The following is a 23017-nucleotide window of genomic DNA, read 5'->3' as shown; positions in this document are numbered from 1 at the left end:
GCTTTCACTGGTAGTTCAAAGCTGGAGCTGGTTTGTCCACCTTTGATTTTGTCGACTTTCCCGACAGCAGGAGGAAAGAACCCAAAGGCCTTCAGTTTCTCCAGCTTCAAACATAGGAAAGCATATAAGCAAACAGGGAGATTTCCAACATGGTTACATAGGCTAGTAAAAATACCTTTTTTTACTACACACATACAAGAGGCACTAAAGTCTGAACAATCAGTTTAGAAGCCTGGTTTGATGTAATCTGTATTGTTCATGATGCAGATTATGTTGAAGATGGTCCATGTTAATTGAAGTAGTGTTTCAACTTATAAGTAGTCTCTCTATAAATGTCAGGAGTTATTGAACACTGAGTACCACATATGATAGATTACTGTGTTTCTTTGTGAATCCTGTCACTAACAAGTCACCTTGTATCTGTTGTCTGGAGACACATAGAAATCCTCACCTAGAAACTGCTATTTACCTGCTAGTCAGAGTTTGTACTTTGATCTGAACACCCAGGCTCTGCTGTGCCTGTGTCTGTATAACTGTGGTAGTCAGAAGGGCTGGCCTTTTGAGCGGGACTTTATAAAAGATCTGGGTAGATGCTGTATTAGTCGAGACGGAGAGGGCTGAAGAACACAGAAGAAAGCCCTTTTCTTTAGCCCATGATGGGATACAAGCTGTGTCTGTTACTGCTGCTGAGCAGCTACACGTTGGGTCGTAAGTAATTTATTATATTAACATCTTAATAGCATTTCTTTTTAAAACAGTTTCTCATTTGGAACAAACTATTTTGTAGTTTGAGTGCAAAGGCTTTTTTATCATCATAGGTCACTGGTTTTACTAATAACATTATGTCACAGGACAGTGAAGCCAGCATGAACAATGCCAGGACCGCGATTAAACCTTTTAAATGTCAACATGCCTTCTGTGAAAAAGGAGCATATAGGTGGTAGTTCCAGGGTCTGACTATCATGAACAGAGCCGTCACAATGTGATACAAAGGCATCACATTAATTTCACATATTCTTGACTTAAATGTCAATGTTTAATACCACATACATCAAGTCCTTGGTTAAAGAAATCAGACATAGTTTGTGACCATGTTCATATACTGTATTTGTTCAAACGTGTTTTGGGCAAAAAGCTAAGAAAATATGAATCAATCTGCTTTAAAAGTATCTGTTGGCAGGAGAACATTACATACGAACAGGATTGCAGTAAAACATGAAAATAAAATAGAAAGTAAAGGAAACACAAAGACAAAGTAGATCCCAGCGTGTCATACCCCCCCCCCCCCCCCCCACACACACACACACCAATTCTCCTGTATATCTCCCATACTGTACCTGTCAGTCATTCATTGGAAATTGGAAAACGATTAAAGGAACGCTTCGTCCTAAAGTTTCTAATAACCTTCATGTTCTTTTGTCCAGTGTATTTTCCTTGCAATTGCTGGTGATGTAAAGGGACATAACACCCAAAATAGACAATTTTTGTTCACTTCATCACCTGAATATGTATCTATAATTCTAATAAATAACATCTGAAATGTATGTATATTGATCATTTATATGACCACTCATGTTATTTTTGTTTTCCAGAAGAAGTCAATGACCACAATGAACACACTTCAAAGTGTCTGTGTAAGTTCTACTCATCAGTTATATTCACATTAAATGTCAATTACCCAATAATCCAAACTTCAAAATCCTTTTCTGACAAAAGTGTAATTGTAATTGTTTTGATTTAATTATTTTTCTGGGATATTTTAGCAAAAAGCTTATAGTGTGCTTTTTAAAGGGATGATAAGGCCCCATGTTGATGAAATTACAACACTCTGAACTTTGTCTGAGTGGCTTGAGAGTGTGTGTACCTGCAAAAGTGTGTATGTGCATAGAGTAGATAGAGAGGGGTGAGTGAAATGTTGTTGCAAACAGACACATTGACCTGCTAACAGATCGATGGTGGATGTGCTAAACTAATACACACATGACCCGTTTTCTGGAGATAGTAGCTGATGGACTTTTGCTCTTTATGATTCTCTACAATAGCAGTTGTTCACTGTTGGAAACTTCATTTAGCTGCTACTGGGTCCTAATGTCTCCGGCTATATGATAATGTGATCCTCTAGGTTTAATAAACATGACCTCATCTTTAAAGGCAGTGTTGATTTCACATGATGTGATCAGCACTCAGAGCTTTGTACATAAGGGACTCAATATAACCATGTGACACCATTATCTTATTGCAGTGGCATCCAGATTCAAGACCTATAAGAAATATGTGTACCAGTACACCACAGAGAGCAGGAATGGTGTGGTGGGCACTGCCAACCTGAAGAACGGCCCTAAAATATCTTGTCAGGTACATGATGTTGATGTGTCCCACTTTGTCAGGTCACTTGATAACAAAATGTTCTTATCTGAACTCCCTCCTTGTCTTTCCATTGACCCCTTCTCCACTGTCACATATCTTTAGGTAGAGATCGAAGTTCCCCAGACATGCAGATTTGTCATGCACACCAGGGACTGTGCTCTCAGTGAGGTGTCTGTCATGAATCCCCAGGGCCAGCCGGTCTACAGCCAGGCGCCCGGCTCTGAGGCCTTCCAGGCTGCCATGGAAAGGTTAGTAAACAGTCTTCAGAGGTGACACGGATGGAATTGTTTTATAAAGCGCACACAAACTTTACTTGTGCCTTACTAGTGCAGTTATATTCACATCATATACCAAACAAGTCTTCTTGAATATGTGACATCACCAAAGAAGTCCTCATTTTAAAAAACACACTCATAATTTCTTCATATTAGACCTCTGATTAAATATGTTCCTTAAAATGTTTGTTGACACTTTAAATATGAGGGAAATATTATTGTGTTACAATGCCTCAATGTCAACTTTATTAAGTTAGGACTTCTTTGGTGAAGTCACATATTCAGCAAGACTTGTTTGATTTATGATTGCTGAAATGGGAGTCTTTATTCGTTCTTCATCAAAATGCAAATTGAGGCTGGCGTGACTTCAGTCATCTGAGCACTGGAATACCGTTAGGCAGGGGGACAGAATTGTCAGTGCGTCTGTCTTACTAAAGTGGGCGTGGGATTTACAGTGCATATTTCATAACAATAATAATCAATCTTTTCAAAACAAAGTGCTTTACAAGATTACAAATGACAACCAGACAACCATAATAAAAAGATTCAGTCCGTGTTGTTGAGGCGGATGAGGCTCAGGAGGTGGAGTGGACGTCCACCAATCAGAAGGTCGAAGGTTTGATCCCTGACCGCTGCAGTCTACATGTTGAAATGTCTTTGCACAAGATACTGATTCACAACTTGTTCCTCTGTGAGTGCATGGGACTATATATTGCTGCTGATGAGCAGCAGGCACTTGTATGGCAGCCTCTGCCACCAGTGTGTGGATGGGTGAATGCTGGCTTTTGTTTTAAAAGGCTTTGAGTGGTCGCCAAGAAAAGTTCAATATAAATGTGTTCGCCATAAAAGGTTATAAACATGAGCAAAGGAACTAGGAGAAAAAGTACAACAAGTAAAATAAAACAATATCAAATAATAAAAATAAAGCCTTTGTATATAAATGGGTTTTTCTTAACAGATAAAAGCAAAACATCTGACCACAAACAGTGTGTTTTTAAGATGGAGCTTGTAACAAGTCTGATCTCCTCGGGGAGGTTATTCCAAAATTCAACACAAGCAAATGAAGAGAAGCTAAAATAATAATAATAATAATAATAATAATAATAATAATAATAATAATAATAATAATAATAATACATTAGACTTGAATAGCGCCTTTCAAGTAACTAAAAAACGCTTGATAGAGTGAGTGACACAAAAATAAATATATAAATGAACAAATGAAAATGAAAAAAAAAGGGAGGATAAGTGGTCAGTGTTTGAAGGCAGTGTTGAACAGATGAGTTAAGACTCATCATGATGATTTAAATGTGGTGAGTGAGGAGGAGTCTCTGATGGTTTGAGGCAGAGAGTTCCAGAGGGTGGGAGCAGCGATTGAGGCTGCTGGTGGGAGTGTGTCTGTGGAGGTCAGTCAGGTAGGAGGGGGCCAGGTTATGGCGGGCTTTGTAGGCCATGAGGAGGTTCTTGTACTGGATTCTCTGGAGGATGGGGATCCAGTGGAGCTTGTAGAGGACAGGGGTATGTGGTCACGGGTCCGGGAGTCTTTTAGGAAGTTTTTCCTTGTGCGATGCGAGGGTCTAAGGACAGAGGGTGTCGTAACCTGTACAGTCTGTAAAGCACACTGAGACAAATGTATAATTTGTGATATTGGGCTATACAAATAAATTTGATTTGATTTGATTTGAGAAGATGGGCAGCGGAGTTCTGGATGTATTGGAGTTTATTGATGATTTTTGAGGGTGAACCATAGAAGAGGCTGTTACAGTAGTCCAGACGGGAGATGATGAAGGCGTGGATGAGGGTTTCTGCAGCTGTGGAGGAGAGGGATGGACGGAGACAGGCGATGTTTTTGAGGTTGAAGAAGGCTGTCTTGGTGAGCTGTTCAGAGTATTTGTCAAAAGAGAGGGTTTGGTCAAAGATACTGCCAAGATTGGTGGATTTGGTAAGTGTTTTTGGTCCAACGATGATGATTTCAGATTTTTCACAGTTTAGTTTTAGGAAATTGATTTGTAGCCAGGATTTTATTTCAGTGATGCAGTTTGTCAGGATACAGTGGGTAGCGGTGGAGATTGACTTTGTGGAGATGAGGAGCTGGATATCATCGACAAAACAGTGGAAGCAGACAAAGGATGAAGAGAGGGGGCCAAGAACTGAACCTTGGGGGACACCTTTGGGAAGGGGAGCGGTGGGGGATTTGTAATTATTAATGGAGATGAATTGGTGCCTGTCAGAGAGGTATGATTTGAACCAAGAGAGGGCAGTGCCGGTGATGTTGAAGGTGGTTTCAAGTCGGGTGAGGAGGATGGAGTGATTGATGGTGTCAAAGTCTGAGGTCGAGGAGGACGAGAATGTTGAGGTTTCCGGCGTCAGAGGAAAGGAGAAGGTCGTTGGTGATTTTGAGGAGTGCAGTTTCAGTAGTGTGGTTGGATCGAAATCCGGATTGGAATGTTTTGTACAGGTTATTGGCAGAGAGGTGATGTTTGACTTGAGAGGCTACAGCGTGTTCCAAAACTTTGGACAGAAAGGGTAGGTTGGATATTAGTTGGAAGTTATTTGGGGTGTCAGGGTTGAGTCCAGGTTTTTTTAGAATAGGGGTGACAGCGGCGATTTTAAGGGATGGTGGGACAATGCTAGTAGACAGGGAGGAGTGTATTGTTGCAGTGATAAGTGGAGAGAGAGCAGGAAGGCAGGCCTTGACAAAGCTGGAGGGGATGGGGTCCAGAGTGCAGGTGGCCGTTTTCATTCCTGTGAGGAGTTCAGAGATGTCAGTAGGGGAGACTGGGGAGAACTGAGACAGAGGTTGGCATGATAAGGGGGGGCAGGTGGTTTGAGGGGGAGCAGATGCGGTGGTGGTTAAGCTGCTGTAGATGTTGTCTACTTTGCTTTGGAAGAATGAGAGGAAAGAGGTGCAGTTGTAGACTGTGAATGACTGGGATGTGGTTTCCAGGGGGATGAGGAGTTTGTTTATTGTGGAGAAGAGTGTTTTTGGGTTTCCGGAGCCAGAGTGAACTATTTGAGAGTAGTAGGTTGAGCGGGCGCGGGAGAGGGCATCTTTGTAGAGCTGCAGGTGGTCTTTGTAGGCTTGGGAGTGAATTGTGAGACCTGTTTTGTTGCGGAGTCTTTCAAGTTGGTTTTTATAGCCGCAAGCTGGTCAAGGCAGGAGGAGAGAGTATGGTTGTAATAGTCCGTGAGGTCAGAGGGGCTGTGGAGGTCAACGAAGGGAGAGGTGACATTTTTTTCAGAGAGGGAGGATGAGAGCGAGGTAGGTGAAACAGAGTTTAGCTTACGGAAGTTGATTATGCGTTTTTGCCTTGGTGCTGGGGTGGGAATGTTGACGGTCATGGTGATGGCTAAGTGGTCGGAGAGGGAAGTGAAGTCTGCGGTTATTGTGGAGTCAGGTCATTCGCAAGCTGCTAACGCTCGCAGTTGCCCTACTGCCTGCTCTGCCGGGCAACATCCATGTGGGAGAGAGAACAGAGCTGGGTCAGAAAGTCGGAGAAGTCAGAGAGGAATGATGGGTGTGTTTTGGGAGGGCGGTAGACAACCGCCATGACTAACTGTGTGTGACCAGAGAGTTTAAAAGCCAGGTGTTCAAATGAAGGAGCAGATGAGATGGAGATGAGGCTAGTCCTGATGTCCTGTTGGTACATTACGGCAATTCCACCACCTCGGCCCTCCGAACGTGGTTTATTGATGTAGGAGTATCCATTGGGAGTAGTGAGGTTGAGTGAGAGATAATCGAGAGTTTGTTGCCAGGTTTCAGTCAGAAGTCCAGTTTATTGTCCAGAATAATCAGAATGTGGACTTCGTTGTTGAGGGACCAAGTATTGAACATAATGAGCTTCATATTGCTTTGCATGATGTGGATGGACTCGGGTGATTTTACCAGGGCTCGCAAACAGGGCTCTTGTGTGTTATTGTGATGACGTAATCCATGGGTGGGAGTGCGCTCAGCTGACCAGAGTGCGGGGATGGAGTGACCTGTCTGGGAGTAAACAAACTTGCGACCGGAGCCTCGGTGGATGTATCTGGGTCGTGGTAGAAGTCCATGGTTTTTGATGACAGAGATGCATGGCGGAGTGGAGTGGTTGTTGAGTTGGAGAAGCCTCGTGGCGGACTACCTCAGTGCCATGCCAGGCAGGAGCGAAGGAGCACAGAGCCCAGAGAAGTTAGCCGGCAGCTGCGGGCTAGCTGACCAAAGCATCAGGCACAACAGGCTGGTCCACAGCGTGGCGTGTGAGAAGGACCGAGGAATGGAGATGAGCTGCCTGAGGTTTAATAGAGAGCTGAGGACGTGCAGGCAGAGCAGGCAGCCGGGCAACTGCAAGCGTTAGCAGCTAGGGAGAGACCTGCAGCTCGATGACTGCAGCGGTGGCTAGCAAGGAGCTAGCTAGCTGTCCAGATGTTTCAGGTGTCAACAGGTAGGAAAACACAGAAACTTTCAAACGGTGAACAGTGATCCAGACAGTGGTGGGTAGAACCCAAACAGTGAAATATAGCTTTACCAGACTGGTCGACCAAAAAGCTGCTAAGATTACTTTAGGAAAGAGTAGATTTTCTTGCATTTATTCAGACGGAGAAGCAGCGAACAAATAACGCCAGCGTCCACTCCCAGGACCATTAGGTGTATTGTGCTCTCTTATTTTGTTCCTGGTGAGGCTGGCAGTGGCATTAAGGGGTCAACTGTAATTTGTGTAAAATATGTTGACTCAGGGGTATAGTCCAATAGTCCAAATGTGACAGACGTGACAGACGACTTAAAGCTGAGGTTATTGTCAAAGATGACACCAGGATTTTAACAGAGTTTTGGGCCGAGGTGTTTTGAAGTACAAGCATTACCTGTGCCAGGGCCAATACAAATGACCTCAAGCTCAGGGCTAATATGTAGAGAGAGAAAAAGAGTGGAGTCGAAGGACCCCTTAGGTACATCACAGGTAATCTTCGCAGAGAATGACTGTGAGTTGCCAAGGACTACACTAAAAGTTCTATCTTGTAAATAGGAATCAAACCACTATAAATCTGAACCAGAGATGCCAACCCAGTGTTTGAAACAATCCAATGAAATAGGTCAACTGTATCAAATACATCACTAACGGAACTAAAACTGAAGGTTTGTTTTGTACTTTTTATTTATGACATATAATTCATACATTAAAAGAGAGATCCTTAATAAATAAAACGTTTTCTTCATTTCAGTTCCTACGGGAATGCCCAATAAGAATAACTTACATTTTAATTTTGTATCAAGGATTTTGTTTCCCCAGTAGGCTACCCCTGCAGAATGTTGAAATAATTCCTTTCTTCAACTTTTCTACATAATGCAATTTTGGTAGCTCTTGATATTGAGATTCTTAGTTTGTTTCTTATTTTCAAGCACATTTTCCATGTTTTTTGAATTCCTTCTGGCTCATGATTGGTCGAGAATTCTGTTCTATTCCCACCCATATCCAGTCTCTATCTTCTGTTATCCATGATATTTAAGTGGTACTGCCCAGTAGTAATTTGGCACATTTAGTAAATTTTAATCTCTATAATATATATATATATATATATATATATATATATATATATATATATATATATATATGTTTTGTAGTTTTTTTATTATTTCCAAACGTAATTCTATATCATTTTGTTATAAGTGGTAGTACATTCATTCTTAGAATTTCTAGTGTCAGAAGTAAAAGCTCCCACTCAAATCTTTTTTTATCTGTGTTTCTTAATTGGCTCTAAATAATTGGGATGTTAAGGGTGTTATAATCACTCCCAAATATCTAAACCCTGTTTTGCAGTTGGCCTGAGATTCCTCCATAATCATTGAAGTCCTTTGATAAAGTAGGTATTGCTGTTATATCATCCGCAAACAGTGATATTTTGTGTTCTTTATTTTCATCAGTTATTCCATATACGTCTTTGTTCTTCCTTATGGTCTCTGCCAGTGGTTCAAGACTGAGAGCAAACAGTAAAGGACAGTCGCCTTGTCTAACCCCTCTTTAGACAGGAAGAAATCTCAACACCCATTCACTCGGATACGTGATTTTGGATTGAATAGTTTTTATCTAATTATTAAATATAGACTTTAATCCAAATATAATACTAGTGTTTTATATATGAAACCCCTTTTGACCCTGTCGAATGCTTTTGGGCAGACTGAGCACTAAGGATGGTTGCTTATTCCTTTGTGCTGTTGACGCTAATTGTTCTTCTTATGTTATTAAATCTCTGTCGAAGTGGAATAAACCCTATCTGGTCAGGAATAATCTGTTGTGCCACTATTTTCTGCATTTTATGTGCCAGAATGTTAGTTAATATTTTCAGGTAATTGCATAACAGACTGACTGGTCTGTATCCCTCACATATAGTAGCATCCTCCCCCTCTTTACGTAACACAGAGATAATAGCTTCGGACCCTGTTTGTGTGATAGCGCATAATTAAAGACTATATCCGAGTCTGCATATGCATCTTTGTAATAAGCTCCAAAAGCTTCAGGTGATGTCAAAGGTTCCTTAGATTTCGGGTGCACATCTTTGGAAAATGGACTGCATTTAAGGTCTGCCGTCATCAAGAGCGATACACTTTGACACACGCCGCCTCACAGGATGCCGACACAGAACATAGAAAATTATCCAAATCTAAATAGCCCCATTCATACACGCACCACAGATCTGTTTTAGTAATGACAATGACAATCATGAAATAAATATGATGTTTTCAATTCTGGCTTGAGCCACTTTCATATATGGCCATACATTTTATACATGAAAAGAAGGGGGGGTTGTGCAGTACTGTAAATAATAATATTTATTTATATTTATGTAGTGCAGACAGTGAGAGGGTGTGTTTGTGGGTCTGGAGGTTGAGAAGCCTGATGGCTTGGTGGTAAAAACTGTCCTTGAGTCTGGAGGTGCGTGCAGCCAGGCTCCTGTATCGTCTGCCTAACGGTAACAAGGAGAACAGTCTGCATGCTGGGTGGCTGTGGTCCTTTATGATGCTGTGTGCCTTCCGGAGGCACCACTGGTGGAAAATGTCCTGAATGCCCGGGAGACTGTTGCCAATGGTGTGCTGTGCCGCCTCCACCACTCTCTGAAGCGATTTGCGGCTGTGAGCATAACAGTTCCCGTACCAGACCGTGATACAGCCCGTCAGCAAGCTCTCGATGCTGGTGTTCATGCCAAACTTCCTCATTCTTATCAGGAAATAGAGCCGCTGACAAGCTTTCTTGGTCACTGTGTCCGTGTGAAGTGTCCAGGAGAGATTCTCAGTGATGTGCACACCGTGGAACATAAACCTGCTGACCCTTTCAACCTCAGCATCACCAATATGGATGGGGAGGTGTCCACCCCCTTCTGTCTCCTGTAGATCATCTCTTTAGTCTTGCTGACGTTAAGAGAGAGTTTCTTTTCCTGACACCAGCTGTGCAGTATCTTCACCTCCTCTCTGAATTTTTTTTATATGTATTTGAATACTTTTTATTTTTCGGCATTAATACGTTAGTGTGGGGCCTAACATTTTTTCATCAATATAAGCGTACTTTTAATGAAATATCTTCGGTCTCTGAGTGGATCTAAATTACTTTGCTACTCAATGTGAGTGTCGTCAAAGCATCTATTAAAAGAAGTGATCAAGTTCTATCTTTAGATCATCTGTATCTAGGAATCCAGGTTGAAAAACAGAAAGTTCATATCCACCCAAATAATCTGTTTTATCGCCTGATAGCTATTGTACAGAGATAGGAAGACATGGCTCCATACTTTGGCTATGAGCTTACAACAATGCGAACTTCACTATTCAAAGACAATTTAATGCGTAAAACTGTAAAGGCACAACTAGCAAAATCCCTAGGAAATGGTGTGCAACCGTGTGCGGAAAAGGTGCAAGCTATGCATGTTCTTGATGGCGGGCCCTTATTCATAGAGTGAAATGGCAGAAGAAGGTGACATACAAAGACATAACGATACAATATGCCAACTATGTGCGTGCAAGGTATGGCGACTGTTGCATCGTGTTTGATGGCTAAGAACAGGGTCAATCAAAGATCACGAGCACCAGCGAAGAGTTGGAAAAACATGTGCAGATATTCAGCTTAGTGAATCTACAAAGGCTCACAGTGACCAGCAAACCTTTCTCTCGAATGAAGAGAACAAAAGTCATTATTTGAACAGTCTAAGTTCCTAAACTTTCTGTGGCCAAGGCACACCAAAGACTAAGCCAAAATCTCAAGGCACACCTGTGTTCATATCCGGGAAAAATCCCCTCTATAACACATAGTGTCATTGTTATAACTCTGTGAACATTTATTTAGCCTAGTCCTTGTAAGAAGCTATTCTCCTTCACACTAGCAGAGAGCCTTTGATGTGTCACGCTCTAATATTTCCCACCATGCGCAAATGACTAAAACGGCTTCGCTTTGACAGATTTCTTTTTTTAATGATTGTTTTATTTATATTTAGGCCAAAGCATATAAGACCTATTGTTTCTATATTGTGAAATAAGTGTGTAGGACAAAGTACCGATAAAGTACAGTGTTTCCCTGCACTTCGCCCCCCCCCCCCCCCCCCCACTCCCCCCCACTGAATTTCAAGACGTTTTTTTTTTTAAATATATATTCACAACTCATTTTTTAGATTGAACAGGTGCTCTTTTATTAAATAAACTAAACGCTTATGTCATTTATCTCATTTATGTGTACGTTTCAGTTGCTTTGCATATTTACATTCTCTCCTCTCCTCTGCTTTGCTTCGTGAGGGGCGGAGCTCCGCTTCCGAACCCACACACGCGCGCAAACGCACACAATTACAGTCAGAGACAGAGTGGAGAAAAGGTGAGGAGAGAACTTAAAAAATCTGCGCCACGCATGGACCTGATCCAGCCCAGGCAGCACCCTGCAGAGCAGTATACCTAGGGGAAACACTGAAGTAAATAAAAAATCACTCATGACCTTGTGTACAGTTAAATGCAATAGGCCTAATTGTTTCAAAATCCCACGGCACACCGGGATTTGTCTCACGGCACACCAGTGTGCCGCGGCACACCATTTGGGAACTACTGGTCTAAGGTACGCTAAATACATGGAGATGGTGTCGACAAGCAAAACACCAATTGATCCACAGAAGCTTCCACCTACAGAAAGAGCAGCATATTCTCACAGTTTGCGGGTTCATTTGCGAGTCATACTTTGGTTGAAGCTCACAAGCAATGACCTGGATCCGATGCAATGGGGTTGGAAACTTGCTGATACCATACTAACACCAGTCCTGACAGACTTGGATGCAGCACCAGAGAGTTTACTGAAGTTTGTCAGATGTAAATGCAAACTTCCTGCCAGAAATCCATGTGTCAAATAACAGTTGCTCTTGTCGTAAACATGGACTGAAATATGTAACAGCCTGTGGAGACTGCAGAGGAGAAAGTTTTGACGATGAAGACAATGTTGACACTAATGAAGAAATCGTGTTTCAGTAGTTAATTAAAAGTAAACTTGCACCTTTTTTAATAATTTTTTTTTGCCCTTAGCACACTTATACAATTTTGAGGGGACTCTACCATTGCCGGGAGGTAGGAGTGGGGGGATTATGCTTATACCAGAGGTAATGCGGTAATGACTATTATAGTTAGACTTTGCATTTTCTACAATGAAGGTGAATGAACCGTCAAAAGTCGGCATAAAATCCTTACTTTTTTACCTTTTCCATACAAAAATAAAACATAAAACATTTTCCCGCAAAGGGGATTTTGGATATGTTGTTCTATGGCACATTTGGCTTATGTGGTGTAAAAATCATCTTTATACCATTTTTTTCCCAGTCAAAATGCCCAAAGACCAGACTACAAGGAGATGGCATCATTCATTGCCCTGTTTTGTCTGTACGCAAACTGAAGGGGGTCCAAGTTGTCAGGAAGAGAGGAGCAGATGTGGGTTTTGACTAGTCGCTCGAAGCACTTCATGATGACTGATGTCAGTGTGACAGGGCGATAGTCATTTAAGCAGGAGGCTGCTAATTTCTTGGGGACAGGAACAATGGTGGATGACTTAAAGGGGGTGGATACTGTCCTGGGATACCATCCGGGCCAAGAGCTTTACGGGGATTGACCTTTTCGAAGGACTGCCTCACATCTGCCGTTTCTAGGGTCAGTGTGGCAGTCCCCCCATCCATCTGTGGGCTCACGGCGGGTGCTGTGTTGTCCGCATCAAACCGAGCGTAGAAGGTGTTAAGCTCGATTGATGTGGTGAGCTGAACAGTGTCCTTGTTTTTGCCTTTGTAGTCCGTAATACAGCGTAATCCACTCCACATTCGTCTGGGGTCAGAGCTGTAGTAGTTGGATTCCACTTTATCCCTGCAGTCCTTCTTGGCTTTATTTATGGACTTCTGGAGGTCATATCTGGCTGCGTTGTTGGCCTCGGGGTCCCCCGAGTTGAAAGCAGTGGTCCGTGCTTTGAGTTTAGCACAAATCTCCAGACCGGTCCAGGGTTTCTGATTTGGGTAAGTGCGGACGATGGCTTTTGAAACAACATCGTCAATGCACTTACTTATGTAGCCTAAGACAGAGTCTGTGTGTTCATTGATGTTTCCGGCTGCTGCGTCCTCAAACATCTGCCAGTCAGTTGACTCAAAGCAGTCCTGTAAGACCTCACAATCTGACACTAAAATGGTGTTTCTCAAACGGACAAATCAGGAGAAAGTTATCTTTGTTCGAAACCAATCAGTTTGATATGTTTGTCTCAGCAACACAGAGTGAACAGTAAACTGTGTCAAAATGTTAAGCTCCCATCATTGCGATGCTGCGTCATCAACATAGCGTTAATTGGTGCAGACTTACCGTGCCACAGAAACAGTAAAATATTGTAGCTATCTGAGCATTAATAATAGAATTGAAGCAGATATTTAAAAATAATGCATAAACCTTCAATGGTAAGTAATAACTTTATTCATGCAGTAATTACTCAACGTCTGATGATGTCATGAGTCTGGGCTGCTTTGGGTAGTATTTGTTATGATCGCTTGCTATGGCTGGGAAGGATTCTTTAAAACATGTAAATGTCAACTGTATGCTCTACTACAGTACACTGAAGGTCTTTCCTCTACACTGGTGACTGTCAGCCATCTGAAGGAAGCAGGTATCTATTCCATCTGCAGTCTCTGGACGAGACTTTGTCTCCACTTTTAGGTGTTATAATGTGATAACTTTGTTATCCTGAACCCAGCGGCCAGATAGTAGTCAGGTGCGCTGTGACAATCATGGCTTATCACAGTCATGACTTTCATCCCCTTTAACACACATTACATCCCTGTCATGATGCACTGACAGGACGGCAGTCCTGCAGAGTTTTCCTCAGAGGAAATTTATGGTTTTCTTGGTACGATTAATCACAGCCATCCATCGAGGCTTCCTGTAGATTAGTATAATTACAAATGTGGAGCTCCGGGCGACATTTTGGCCAGCCTTGTTTAAAAAGACGCTACACCGGTTACAAGGCGTTTACGAAGGAGACATCGGGTGACAGACTGACAGGACAGAAGGGGGAGTTATAAGCAGAGCAAGAAGTTTTAAGTCATTCACATGTTCTCACCTGTTGATGTGCAGAAGGAACTGTGTTATTTAACAACTCAACCTGTTCGATGTGCCTATAAACTCGGCTGGTTCTGTGGTTATTTTACCACAGTCTGATTGCACAAAATATCTATGGCCACTCCCGGGCTCCGTGCTACTGTGACAGCTGTTGTGAGGAAGTGTTGAGTGGGTATGCAGTGAGTTGCACCTCAAACATTTGCAGTGATGCAGAACCAGTCTGGAACTGAACAAAAAGCCTCCTGGTAGAAACATAGTGTGAACTTCTACTGATTTGAAATGGCAAAATTTTATTTTCTTCATATAGAAACCCACTAAAGTTCACTGTGGAGGAAGTCACCATTGTCCAGCTTTATCCCGAGAAAGACGAGCCAGTCAACTTCCTCAACATTAAAAGAGGAATCGTCTCAGCACTCATGTTGCCCGTCCTGGAGGAAGAACAGAAAAGCCTCATGGTTGGTATCTTCTCACAACCCAAAGTGGCTTCTCTAAAAATGTACCAGAAAAGGCAGAACTATAGCTTCAGGGTCTATAGATGAAGACACAATATATCAGTACATTTACAGTACAGATGTACTGTACATGGAGCAGATGGGGAACATAAAAAATAATATGAGAAGTGAAAGGAGAAGTTAATGCACACAAATTAAGTGAAAAATAAAGTTAAAACTCTGGTCACAGTGTATAAATACACTAGGTTTTGTCTCCTGTATTTTTAATCTAAATGTATGAGCTAAATCCCTCATTTGCTGTGCTTTTTTTTGTCAGAGCACAGTGCACGGCCAATGTTTAACAGACTACCTGGTGCAAGCCAGGAGGGATATTGCCACAGATGTGACCCTGTCCAGAGATCTGTCCCAGTGTGACCAGTTCTTCAGCAGGGAACTAGTCAGCAGCCCACTGGCCCTGGTCCAGAAGCTGGTGAGATATTAGTACCTGCCTCTTTAATGCCATTGTATTGTGTAGTAAATGTTTTTGTAAAATATGATGCCTGCTCATGAAAAAGGATTACTTTAAGAAGAGTTTTACAAATACATGTGACTTTATTAAGCCAGTTGATGACCATAGACTTCAGGAGAGGGGGAGCTAGGCGAGATAACTGCCAGGGAACTAGTTGAAAGTATGAAAGAGTTTAAGTTTTCTTGGAACTATAATCTCTGCTAACCTCACATGGGAAAGCAATGTTGACAAAATCCTAAAATTGGCTCATCAGAGATCATACATTTGTTGAGGCTTAAAAAGTTTAGAGTTTGCAGTTATTTTTTTACTTTTTGCAATTATTGTTTTGGTTTGTTTCGTTAAAATGATTTGTGGTATTTTGCAGATTTTAATATGTTTCGGTCATTTGACTCTTGACTTGTAAACATTTTAGTTTTTGGCTTGTCTTTTATATTTAAGGTATGTTTGTATATGTTTGATTTAGATATTAATTTGATTATAAGCTGTGTGGAATGTTTTCCTTTCTTTCCTGCTCTTTGAGCTCACTAAGGCAAGTCCCTACAATTTATTGTAATGCAAGTTAACTCAACGTTTACATTAAGATGGATACACTGGTTCCATCGCTATTAACTCTCATATATTGTAAATAATGTGGTTTACATTATGTAAAAATAATGTTGTTTTAAAATATTTGAAAGTACTTGAAATACTTGAAAGTAAACATTAACAAACACACATTATGTGTTTTGGTTTCCAGCATCGGCCCTTGACTAAACTGATTACAAGCACTCAAGACTGCAACTACAAGTTTGATAACAAGGGAAAGCACATCACGGCAGTCATGTGCACGGAAAAACATGTCTATTTGCCATTTTCACATGAGTAAGTCATCATCTTAGTGCAGATGTATGTGTGTGTATAATGCACTGTTTTGCATTTTGCATCATTTTATAATCTGTTTTGCAGGGACAATGGAATATCATCTGTGGTGACCCAAGACTTCAGCTTTCAGAGCTCTAAAAGGATCAACAACAAGATGTTTGGTTAGTGATCATTTCAAGCATGTCTGCTGAGCCTGACGTGTACTTTTAGTTCACATCTCTTATTATTATTATTATTGTAAATTTCTAATTATTGGGATATGCAAAAATTAATGCAAAATATGTGTGTAAACAGATGTAAACCCCAGCCAGAGCAAGCCACTCCACTTTGAAGATCCTGACGACAAAGCTCCAGTCCAGACGAAGGACAGTGTTCTGAGCACCCTCCAAGACCTTGTGAGTTTGGCGGGCACAGACCAGGGTCAGAAAAGGACCAGCCTTTTCCATAAGTTTGTGTCCAGCCTGCGCGTCCTGAGGAATGAGACCCTGAGCCATACGGTCCCTGAGATGTTGGATATGTCCAGCTGGCTCACCTGGCAGGCCCTGTTTCAGTGTGGAACCTCAGAGTGCACCAGCGCCATCCTCCAGGCCATCAGGACCATTGATGGGTTGTCACTAGAGGTGGATGCTCTTGTCTATGGGCTAAGTCTACAGGCCCAGCCTGATGCCTCACAAGTCCGAGATATGCTCAGCACGGCTCAGTATAAACAGAGCAGGGCAATCATGTATGCTCTAGCTAACACAGTTAAGAAGTAAGTAAAATATAATAATAATTCTGCCTTAAAAACTGATCGTTATAACACACAATCTATATAAATATTGCTATTTATTCATTTTTATATATTTAAAATGTAGAATACCTTTATAAATTAATATAGCAAAGCACGGCTTAAAACGTCTTTTATGTCCTATTTTGGCCCATTTTGTAACGACTACACAAGACTTTCAAATGTTACTTTTGAACACAATCTTCATCCACCCAGAGCATATCTTCTGTCTCACAGGTTCCATAAAGCAGAGGTTACTCCAGTGGTCACAGATGTGTCAAAGTTCATGGGAACACTTTTAAATGACTGCTCGGGAGACATCCTTGATGTTGACTCTGACTCTCCAGCTGAGCCCGTAGAGATGTCCTTCCTCGTACTGAGGGTACTAATCAATCGAGCCAATCACCAATAAAACAGACTGTATTTCTGGAGTCAGGGAATCTGGCTAAATTATTACTTTTTTCAAATCTCTAGGTTGTCGGTGTCATGGGTCAAGCCATGCAAGTTGTCAACCCCAGCCTGATTTCTTCCATGTTGCGGTGTGCTAAGAAAACTGACATTCCATTAGCAAACCAAAAGGCAGCGATACAGGCCTTTAGGTTAATGGACATTACTGATGAGGTACAACTACTTCACACCAACACATTCATTACACATTTTTATTGGAGGGTGATGATGACCACAGCACATGTTGTGGGATTTAACTGACCATTTGACACATATGTACAGTATGGACTTTGTAATTTAATATTTGGTCGATTACAGGTCAAAAACATTTTCATGGAGGTGTACCAGGATGCTCAGAGCCCTGTTGAAAAACGTGTAGCAGCCTACCTGATTCTGATGAAGAACCCAGACCAATCCCTGGTTAGAGACATTGTGAACAATTTGAAGGATGTGAAGGATGAGCAGCTCAAGATCTTTGTGGTCTCCCACCTGAAAAACATCCACAACTCTGACAAGCCACAAATGCATCAGTGAGTAATTGGTCAGCAATATAAGATAGTTAATTAACTGTGCAATTATATTCATAGCTTCTTATCCCATGTTAAAGGTTACTGTTGTGATAAATGTATCATATACATCTTATTATATACATATGTTTACATGCATCTTTAAAGATAACCCCATTCATATAATATTTCACCTTTTTGATATTTTAAGTTGAAGCCAACGTAAGCATGAACAGTGGAATAAGACAAACATTATGGGGCATGGGAAATTAAAGGGACATAAACCTTTAGCCTACAGCCTCTCTATCTGAGAGAGAAAATATAAATATTATTGTTTTGGCACCGTGTCCTCTTACTACAACCTTCTTTATTCTCCTTACTTAAGACTAGGGAAGTACATTAAGTTGGCCTTGACAGACCAGCTATCAGCTACAAACACGGTAGTTGATGGCATGTCGAGCAATTACAAAGTAGACTCTCCCTTGGGCTCAGTGCAGAGCAACATCATCTTCGATGCCACGGACACCTTACCTAAGGAGGTGATGCTGGAGACCACTCTAAAGGTTTTTGACTACAGCTATGACATATTTGAGGTATGTTTCCAATAGAATATTTGTTAATTGTGGTAAAAAAAACATTTGCTTCGTTAGAGTTTTAAGCATTCAAAATCTCCCTTCAAGGTTGGTGTGGAGGGAACAGGATTTGAACCAACAATTGATGCTCTCTTCGGAGAGAAAGGCTTCTTCCCCGACTCCATCTCCAAAGTCATGTACTGGGCAGGTGACAAAGCCAAGATGCTCAGAGAGGTTTTAGATAGAGTTGCCCCCGAAGGAGAGAGAATAAAGAGACAGGTGAAAAGAGTTTTGAACACATCATACATATTGTGCTTGTCTACGCTACCACTATAGAACCCTGTCTCTCAAACTACATTTAACTTGGTATGGAAGCTTTATCATTGCGCATGCATGACCAGAAACTAATACATACACTTATAATATCTCTCTAGGTCCCACAGAATCTAGTGAAATATATTGCAAACAGTGCCCAGAAGCTCATGGATGATGTGCATTTCTCTCCCGCCCCTGAAGCCATTGCCTATCTTCGGCTTATGGGAGCTGAGATAGGATACATGAAGACCAGCGATATGAGAAAAATGGCTGAGACTCTGTCCATGTACTACCATGTTTTCACCAGGGTGCTACCTGTCAAGGTCAGATGAATTTTGCAAGAGAACTAAACTGAAATACACATGCATTTTTACCTCCACACAACAGGGCGTGTATTGACCATACACATTACATTACAGTTCATTTGCTGACGCTTTTGTCCAAAGCGACGTACAAAAAGTGCAAACAATCATGGAGATACAACTCCGAACAGCAAGAATCTTGTTAGTACAATAGCTTAAAATAGGTACAATCGTACAGTGGTGGGCCGTCAGGGCCAGCAAGGCCTTCTCTGCTGGCCTAAACATCATCAGAATATAAATTTAATTTTGATATATTTTTTCCACAAATGCACGCCTGTAGCTTAAAGTGAACGGAAACAAAACTGTGGCGTTAACCAATCAGATTAAGAGTTGGTAAAACCGGGGCCAGCTAGCAGGCGTACGATAACATCGGCACGTGCATGTCTTTTGATTGGATACGTACTATTGAGAGGCAGAGCTATGCAGAGCTAGCAAACTTGAACGAGCAAATTTGTGTAGATGTAGACAATGGCTGAAGGAGGAGAAGATATCGATTTGGTCGCAGATAAAATTACAACGCCATTTTCAAGACAAACTTTTCAAGAAAAGCTAGACATCGTGAGAAGAGAACGGCCAACCCCGACGCTAGCGAGCCTATCACAGCCGGGAAAAGGGTTTGTCCTCCACTTTCAAATCACTAACTAAGAGCGGTACCCCTGGCTCACAGCCTCCGAGAGGCACTGCACATTGTACTGCTGGGAATGCCTGTTATTTACAACTAAATGTTTCAGAAATATTAATATAACTCTGTTGTACTTGACTATGTTAAGGTGATGCAACGCCCGGTTATACTGCATTTCTGTCTAAATGTATAGTTTCTAGAGCCATGGCGTCATAATGATGGTATTAAGAGGTGGAATAATTCAGGTAGGACTGTGTAGGACATCACTGAAGGCCTAGGTGTGAAATGCACGGCCCGCCACTGCAATCGTAAAAGTGAACACTGTCTTCAAATAAGCCAGTTTGAAGTGCTACATAAGTGCAACATACAGAAACAATAAAACTCAATAGAATTCAACTATTAGCTATAAATAAGCCAAACCAATATAAGTGCAACACACAAAGAACAGTTAATTTGTTTCTTCATTCGCCGAGGTGCAGTCGAAACAGGTGAGTTTTTAGTCTGCGACGGAAGGTGAGAGGACTGTCTGCTGTCCTAACATTAATGGGGAGATCGTTCCACCATTTTGGAGCCAGGATAGCAAACAGGCGGGTTTTGTTTGAGGGAAATCTGGGTCCCACTCGTAGTGTGGGAGTGGCGAGCCGATTGGTCGACGCAGAGCGAAGTGAACGCGCTGGATACCCCAATCTTCCTCAGGTTAAATGGTTCGAATCCAAATAATCCATAACTCTGAAAGTCTTCCTCTGACTGCTTTGTGTAACCTACTTAGTAGAAGCTACAGTTCTTAAGTGGCTGAGGCTCAGGAGGTAGAGTGGTTGCCCACCGGTCTGAAGGTCGGTGGATTGATCCCCAGTCAGCATGTCAAAGTGTCCTTGGGCAAGATACTGAACCCCAAATTGCTCCCGATGGCCAAAGGTGTGTGAATGGGTATCACTACTGATGAGCTGATTTGCACCTTGTATGGTAGCCTCTTACTCTGTATGAATGGGTGAATGGTGAATGTGTTGTAAAGCACTTTGAGTGATCGTAAAGATTGGAAAAGCGCTATAAAAAAGCAGTCGATTTACCATATGTCAAATCAAATTTATTTATATAGCCCAATATCACAAATTATACATTTGTCTCAGTGTGCTTTACAGACTGTACAGGATACAACACCCTCTGTCCTTAGACCCTCACATCGCACAAGGAAAAACTTCCTAAAAGAAACCCCATAATTAAAGGGGGAAAAATGGAAGAAACCTCAGGGAGAGCAACTGAGGAGGGATCCCTCTCCCAGGACGGACAGACGTGCAATAGATGTCGTGTGTACAGGATAAACATAGTACAAATACAACATTTGACAGAAATGATGTCGTGTTGAAAAAAGAGAAAGTATGGATGAATCCAGAAAAATGTCAAAAAGGCTTCGCGGTGTCCAGCAGGACCAGGGCAGCAGGCGCAGCCACGATTCATGATCCTGACGTAAACTTTATCAGTGGCAACCTGCCGCATGAGAGACACAGAAACTCCGGGGATGATGCCCCGGATGCTGTGTTAGTAACATACATTTACATAAATGCATACAGATAGAGAGGGAGAGGAGGGGAGAGGGAGGGGAGGAGAGAGGAAGAGAAGGAAGAGAGCAGGGAGGTGTCCCCCGGCAGTCTAAGCCTATAGCAGCATAACTAGGGGCTGATCCAAGGCAAACCTTAGCCAGCCCTAACTATAAGCTTTATCAAAAAGGAAAGTCTTTAGCCTACTCTTAAATGTGTAGAGTGTGTCTGCCTCCCGAACACAAACTAAAAGCTGGTTCCATTGGAGAGGAGCTTGATGGCTGAAGGCTCTGGCTCCCATTGTACTCTTAGAGACACTAGGAACTACAAGTAACCCTGCAGTCTGGGAGTGCAATGCTCTGCTTGGTTTATAAGGTACTATGAGATCTTTAAGATATGCTGGAGCCTGAACATTAATTGCTTTGTAAGTCAGGAGAAGGATTTTGAATTCTATTCTGTATTTTACTGGGAGCCAGTGCAGAGCAGCTAATACAGGAGTAATATGATCCCGTTTCCTAGTTCTTGTGCCGCTGCATTTTGGATCAACTGAAGAGTCTTAAGCGACTTTTTGGGACAACCTAATAATAATGAGTTGCAGTAATCCAGCCTTGAAGTAACAAATGCATGGACTAGTTTTTCTGCATCATTTTGAGACAGGATGTGTCTTATTTTTCCAATGTTACGTAGATGAAAGAAGGCAGTCCTTGAGATTTGTTTTATGTGGGAGTTAATAGACAGATCCTGATCAAAGATAACGCCAAGATTCCTTACGGTGGTGCTGGAGGCCATATTAATGCCATCCAGAGCTTCTATGTCATTAGAAAATGCGTTTTGGAGGCGTTTAGGGTCAAGTATAATAACTTAACTTAAGAACCGGAAATGACGTGCTTACCGTAAAGCACCTATGTAGCAGGTGCATGATTACGTTACCATTCGTTAGTTCTTTGGTCAGGTAATTACTGACTTTTAGTCAGAGGGATTGTGCTCCACAATTTGACAGTGGGCATCCATGATGTCACCAGGTGGTTTAAACCATGGCTGGTATTTGCAACTCAACTGCAAGTGCTATATTTACACAAGTGTTTTTCTTTTCCAAACAGGCCTTTTTGGCGTTGACATCCAGCACTGAAAATGAAGTCTTTGCCCACCACATCTTCATGGAGAATGCCTTCTCTTTACCCACTGCCTCTGGCTTCCCTCTGAAGTTCTCTCTGGCTGGTGTCTTCGCACCTGGTGCCAAGGGAGGCCTGACTCACTCACCTGCTAACACAGGGGTAAGAAAGCTTCTCTTCATCTTTGTTAATATGTCAAATTAAATAATAATTTATTTGTGAATGTCCTCTGTGAATTGCAGTTTACAGCTTTTCTGTTGTATCCTTGTCCTTGCAGACTGAGTTGTCCTTCATGCCTTCAGTTGGGCTAGAATTCATCACCCAAATGGGTGTGCACATTCCAGACTATGTGGAGGCTGGGCTTGAGATGCACAGCAATATGTACTCTGAGAGTTCTCTCAATGCTAAGGTCACCATGGGCAGAAACCAGATGAGACTTTCTATCCCAGTTCCTAAGTCAAACGTTCAGCTGTTCAGTATTAGGTCAGTATCACCTATGCCAGGGGTCGGGAACCTATGGCTCGCGATCCATATATGGCTCTTTCGATGATGCAATATGGCTCGCAGACAGTTTTGAGCTGACATTTTTTAACATGATTAACAAGTAATAAATAATTATACTGTGTAATTTTAAAGTAAAACAGCAGCGGATTTTGTTTTAGTTCTCCCCTCTCCTTTCCTCGGCTCTGTCTCTCTCTCTCTCTCTGTGTGTGTGTGTGTGTGTGTGTGTGTGTGTGTGTGTGTGTGG

General features: G+C 41.9%; 1 protein-coding gene across 1 annotated transcript in view; it reads left to right on the top strand.

Annotated features, from left to right (window-relative positions):
- The first annotated feature begins 653 nt into the window (after nucleotides 1-653).
- The window catches only part of apoba (apolipoprotein Ba), a 39272-nt gene continuing 16908 nt past the window's right edge, over nucleotides 654-23017 (top strand). The window contains exons 1-17 of the mRNA XM_029460977.1: nucleotides 654-708; nucleotides 1593-1634; nucleotides 2243-2355; nucleotides 2470-2615; nucleotides 14519-14666; nucleotides 14980-15132; nucleotides 15908-16032; nucleotides 16117-16193; nucleotides 16327-16783; nucleotides 17036-17180; nucleotides 17273-17419; nucleotides 17564-17775; nucleotides 18137-18344; nucleotides 18432-18602; nucleotides 18758-18961; nucleotides 22258-22431; nucleotides 22547-22752. Coding sequence (XP_029316837.1) covers nucleotides 654-708; nucleotides 1593-1634; nucleotides 2243-2355; nucleotides 2470-2615; nucleotides 14519-14666; nucleotides 14980-15132; nucleotides 15908-16032; nucleotides 16117-16193; nucleotides 16327-16783; nucleotides 17036-17180; nucleotides 17273-17419; nucleotides 17564-17775; nucleotides 18137-18344; nucleotides 18432-18602; nucleotides 18758-18961; nucleotides 22258-22431; nucleotides 22547-22752 — 2783 coding nt within the window. The remainder of the gene's footprint in view (nucleotides 709-1592; nucleotides 1635-2242; nucleotides 2356-2469; nucleotides 2616-14518; nucleotides 14667-14979; nucleotides 15133-15907; nucleotides 16033-16116; nucleotides 16194-16326; nucleotides 16784-17035; nucleotides 17181-17272; nucleotides 17420-17563; nucleotides 17776-18136; nucleotides 18345-18431; nucleotides 18603-18757; nucleotides 18962-22257; nucleotides 22432-22546; nucleotides 22753-23017) is intronic.

This window comes from Cottoperca gobio, chromosome 22 (assembly GCF_900634415.1).
Source record: "Cottoperca gobio chromosome 22, fCotGob3.1, whole genome shotgun sequence".
Taxonomy (NCBI): domain Eukaryota; kingdom Metazoa; phylum Chordata; class Actinopteri; order Perciformes; family Bovichtidae; genus Cottoperca; species Cottoperca gobio.
This window is presented reverse-complemented; position numbering and strand designations above follow the sequence as displayed.